This window comes from Conger conger, chromosome 3 (genome assembly GCF_963514075.1).
Source record: "Conger conger chromosome 3, fConCon1.1, whole genome shotgun sequence".
Classification (NCBI taxonomy): Eukaryota; Metazoa; Chordata; class Actinopteri; order Anguilliformes; family Congridae; genus Conger; species Conger conger.
Window position 1 is genome coordinate 80,114,428 of NC_083762.1, and position 5,631 is coordinate 80,120,058.

General features: G+C 43.3%; 1 protein-coding gene across 1 annotated transcript in view; it reads right to left on the minus strand.

Annotated features, from left to right (window-relative positions):
- plcl1 (phospholipase C like 1) overlaps positions 1-5,183 on the minus strand; it is a 75,476-nt gene extending 70,293 nt beyond the window's left edge. The window contains exon 1 of the mRNA XM_061233671.1: positions 3,132-5,183. Within this exon, the coding sequence (XP_061089655.1) occupies positions 3,132-3,329 (198 nt within the window). The 5' untranslated portion in view covers positions 3,330-5,183. The remainder of the gene's footprint in view (positions 1-3,131) is intronic.
- Positions 5,184-5,631: the final 448 nt, after the last annotated feature.

The following is a 5,631-nucleotide window of genomic DNA, read 5'->3' on the forward strand; positions in this document are numbered from 1 at the left end:
TAATGAGCAACAGCGAGCAGGTAATGTTTCAGGCCTCCGATCCTCCCCCAATACTGCCACTGCCATCTTCTCAACTATCTGTCACCATTTCCCAATATTTAATCCTTGGAGACCTTACAATGTCACGAGCAGCTAATCCCGAACAAACAATCATATTTCATGCAGATTCGCTGGGTAACACAATGAAATGTCTGGAAGGGTTAAGTGGCTCAAGTCCCGGTGTAGCCACAGTAAGATCCGCACAGCCGTTGGGCCCTTGAGCAAGGCCCTTAACCCTGCACTGCTCCAGGGGAGGACTGTCTCCTGCTTAGTCTAATCAACTGTAAGTTGCTTTGGATAAAAGTGTCAGCTAAAAAACACATTATAAATGTCCAGTGTTAAGTCAACTCTAACAGAGTGCACATGAGTCCAGCATAGACCATACTTGTATGAACTGTAGGAGAACCTATTAAAAAAAGATTGATTTCAGAATAAAAAGATTATTATATTTTATTAAGTAGGTAACAGTGGCGATGGCTCCAACCCTGCTGTTGTTGAAGCATCTTATCTAATAACCTAAATAACTAAATATGCTAAATGTATTTTTTTTTTTTTGTGTGAAAAGCATATCTTAATAATTGACAGAACTGTTCACTTTCCAGGGTTTTTTTTATGTTTTAGTTTATTGTCTGTTTTTTATTGGCCCAGTCATTTGGAATGCGCAGTGAAGGATAGTTGAGATATTTCCATAAGTTTCCAATGACCTGCCGCCCACAGGGATTTGTGAGTAACCTCTGAGCAATTCATTATGCAAACATATTTTGCAGCATACAGTATTTATACTACCTGGTTAGTTCAGAAAGGGAACTATCCCTTTAATAATCTTTGGTTTCCACCAAAAGAAAACGCATCAGGTATTGGACAAAGCCCTAACAAGGCCATTAGCAAATATGCTGAAAAGCATCTGCCTCCCACTGCACGTCGTGTTATTTTTTACCAGGCAATGCTGAGAACACCATTATCACATCAAGTCTGATTGCCGTTTGTTTTTCACACGTACACTCAGTGAGGTATACCTGTACACCAGCTTGTTAAATATTTCATCAGCCAATCATGTGGCAGCAACTAAAGGCATAAAAGCATGCAGACGTGGTCAAGAGGTTCAGCTGTTGTTCAGACCAAATGTCAGAATGGGGAGGAAATGTGATTTAAGTGACTTTGACCGTGGAATGATTGTTGATGCCCGACAGGGTGGTCTGGGTATCTCAGACACTGCTGATATCCTGTGATTTTCACGCGCAACAGTCTCTAGAGTTTGCAGAGAATGGTGTGAAAAACAACAAACCTACAGTGAGCTGCAGTTCTGTGGGCAGAAACGCCTTGCCAGTGGCAGGCCTCTCTGAACACACAATGCATCAAAACCTCTAAGTGGATAGGCTACAGCAGCAGAAGACTTAAAAAGTCAAAATGATAAGTCTAATAAATACCTAATAAAGTGCGCACGGAGTGTACGTGCACAGCATTGTGTGTAACTTCAATACGAACAACCAATGAATACCGATCTGGACGTTTTGTGAAACTGCTAATTCCCTGGTAGTGGGTTCATGAATATATGACCATGCTGAAATATGAATTTATCACCTTTCTCACGACACAATACTATTCAATTTAATATTCGATTTGATATTAATATAAAAATATAAACATGCGTACATTCAGTCCTCGTTACAATGGCAATACATTTCCAAGAGACATTTTTTTTCTCATGCAAAAGCCTGAATTTTTTTGGAGTGGTATATAGACATTCACTATTATTCCACATAATTAAGTGTCTGAATATCATTATCGTTTCAAATGCAACGTTTTCCAAGTGACCATGTTTCAGATAAACTTTTTAAAGCAGTAGTTCACTTTCTGGGGTTGTTTAATATGCAATTTAGTGCGCGTTTTTTGTGCGCAATTAATGACATTTCATATACGCGTTTACATAAGGACAACCTGACTGGTACGGGGCTGACTGGGGTCCGTTGCTAATAAAGCAACAAAAATACACTTAATATTAACTAAAAAGCAGTGTGTATGTTAACAATTGCAACATTTCTTCATTTAGCACAAAAAAATACCAGCGACTAGCCTTCTCTCAAAATCCAATCGCTATAACAATTCAGTTGGACGGAAAATTGAATTTCTGTATCGTGACAGCGGCTGACGAATGTAAATTGACGTCCCAATAAAGACCAGCTTGGGCAACCGGTACAGGTTGTACATTATGCATTATTTCTCCGTGCGCAACAAATGCAGACTTTACGCTCATTTCCGGTAGTGTGCAATGCGCCGGGAGGGTTTAGCAGGTGTGTCCGCGTGAGCGAGTATCACAGTGAACGGGGTTGCCATTTCTCTCTCTAGCCTAGGCAGCTGAATGTGTGACCGTATGCAAAGATGCGTTCGCATCTAGACACGGTCGGCCGCGAGCGCAGGCAGTCAACAGGACGCGGAGTGAGCGTTCATCCTGACACGAGCAACATGTGCAATTGTGCATGTCGCGATGCATTTGCCCCAACCGTAGAGGGGGGGGAACCCCCTTCATTATCGAAAAGGAAACAAGTATTTTTGTATTTTTGCACGTGTACCTCCACTTCACCAACGCGTAAATCGCCCCATAAAATAAAAATCCAATGGTATCAAGAAACACAATTATTATTTTATTTTTTAAAACGTTTGTTCGCAGAAATGTGAAGGCGTTGTCCTAAATAGCGACGTAATCATTTTCGCAGGCGAAGGTGTTGCCACAATACCAAAAGCCGAGGCTACAAAGGGGCACATATTGCCCCAGAGTTCAAATGGCGGCTACTGCGTAATTCAGCACATGCCCATTTAATCCCTTCGCCCGACAACAGTATTTTTTATATTCGAGAATACCTGTTGAACCGGAAACTGTCAAAGTAATTTCGGCGGATGATTACACAGGGATGTGAGAGTAGGTAAGAAATATAACAGTCGCCACCGGTACATTCATGTAGCCTGTTCACTTGCAGGTCACAAATCAGTGGATGAACGTGGAGAAAGTAACGCAAAAGGTGCAGCGGGCTCTGCGGGGAATCCAGTGACTCATATTTTCTATGGGAAGTTCTTACAGTGGCTCAGGCTCGTACCTTTATGATGCTGCTCCGACGCGGCGCCGCTTTCACCGACTCCAGAAGGATCTCTGATTCCTGGCCGCCGGGGCTGGAGCGTTCGGCCACCGGGAGGATGACCCCGCTTCGCCGGCCAGCTCTGGACGCTCTCCCCGGGTGGAACTCGGGGGCTCCGTCTCCACACAGTCCGTCCCCGTAGCACTCCCGATCCGACATGACGAGCAAACCAAAGAAACAGTAATAATACAAATGGGTTTTTTTTTTTTTTTGGTTTTTTTTCTTATTCGATCGAAAATGTTGGCTGCACAACACAAGTCTGCGCTGGTTGTTCTCCAGGGAGTGCCATGTAAAGAAATATTTTCCCTATTCGATATCGGTTAATGGAACAGTTCACGGCTTGCACATCTGTCCTCGAGCGTGTCCGCTTGCAACAGCAATAATTCCTCAATTTTATTATTGCTGAAAGCCCGTCTCTTTGTGAACCAAGTGTATTGCCCGATTTCCACACTGTGCGTTCGCTAGTTATTCACTCTTCTTCTCCCAACGCATCCTGTCCAACTTTCCTAACTTCTACACGCAGAATTCATTCACACACAGCCTATTTCATAGCAACTATAATTTTGGTCGCGGTTACGCACAAAAGCACTTGCACAAATGTTCCAATTTCCATGAGGTCTCTCTCGTGCAACAAGTCTTTCCCCCGCTAGGTTGCAAACTATGAGCTGCCTTCAAATCTTATGTTGGTGCTCTCATCCGCACAGAGCAAGAGCAATTCTCGGATGATAACAGAACCCTGCGTTCGTGCAAAGTTAAAAAAAAACCAAAAAAAAAGATTTTGGAGTATGTGTGAGTATCTATTCAAGTGAACGCGCAACAAAATGGTTCGCTTCTTTTCTCTTATCATCCATCTCGCAGCCAAGACCTTCTTTACGCGAGAAAAAAAAGCTGCACGCGCAAGGCTTTACATGAAACGCGTTGTTCGATGAAGGAACTAGCCAATCCTTTTCTTCCTTTGTTATGCGCCGACTGCTGCGGGTGTCTCCAAAAGTAAAACGCTCGCTACCCGCGCATAGGCGACTTGGCTCCAGCCAATTTTGACAAGAATGAGGAACAGATCTGACAGCGGCGCCCGCCCACAGATCCCCTTTCGCAGTCCTTAACACCTCCGCCCCGCCCATTAAGACATGACTGACACTTCCACTGGCCAATCCACTCGTGGAGTATGGTAATCGGCGTTTTAAAACATGTAAATTCCACGCACTGGGTTTTTGTAGGGGTGGGGCCAGGCAGTGAATATAGTTGTGAGATTCTGGAACGTCTCACGCTCCGGATACCTCCCAGATGTTCGGGAAAGCGACGGAAAATAATAGGGAGAGAAATCAAAGTTTTTTGAGCGTCGGGGAAATTTGATAACAGAGAACTGAGGGTCAGTCGCCAAGAAGGAGTTCCCAGGACCCGCGGATTAAGACCGACCTCTTAATCCTGGAGTCATTCTAAAAGGAATTTGGCAGCATTAGGATATGTTTTTTTTTTTTTAAATATTAGTACGGTATAGGTCGCGTTTGCCAAACGATGGTATGCTTGGCCTACATTATAAGATATTTTGAGTACATTTTAAATCAATTAATCAATTGGTTCGTTCTCAAGAGTCCTTTGTAAGTTAGGCTACACCTAAAGGTACAGTAGTAGTTTCACATTCGCTTGGGTAACCTACTGTCCAGCTAATGGCATATGCTAGCCTACTCAGAGGTCGGGCTATAATTCTCCAATAAATAAATTATAGCGGAAGCCGAATACTAAAACGAGTTCTCATAATGACAAGTCCCAATGCGTATAGGCTATAGTCTAGACTATGTGTTAATAAAGCCAATTAAAATCAATGCAAATGCTACCAGCAACACAATTTAATCGGCGCGCTTAATCCAGAAGAGGAGACATCCGCGCGGCCCGTGGTTTTTGTAGGCTATAACAATGCACAACATACTCCGACACATACCACAACATTGGCCCCTTTGTTGTCAGCCTGGATACAACCATTTCAGAGGCTATATTATACAGCACATACAGGTGTGTCCACATGCGCAATTATCCCAATCCTCCATAAATGCAACAAACAAAACGCGGCATAACAGGCCACTCCTTGGAGAGTTCGGTTCAAAACTGACAGGCATTTCAGTACACAAGCGCCCAGAACTTCAGACTCAAATACTAAGCACGTTATAGCTACTAACCTTCAAATCGAAAGCCTGCATTTCACCTGCTCGCTGTGTTCCAGCGTTGGCTAATAAACACCATGTAGCCAAAACCATCGGCCTAAACGAAACAATGGGAAAGTTCACCGTTATTTCCTGCGATACAGTGTTTTTTTCTATCTCTCTCTCTCGCATTGACTTTTTTACTCGCTCGTTCTTTTCATCAAATATAAAAGCCGAAAACAAGCAAACAAGCTGATTCACTGCAAACTTGCTCCACACTAAAGTGCTTCGACTCCCCCTGCCGTTGATACAATAAACAATTA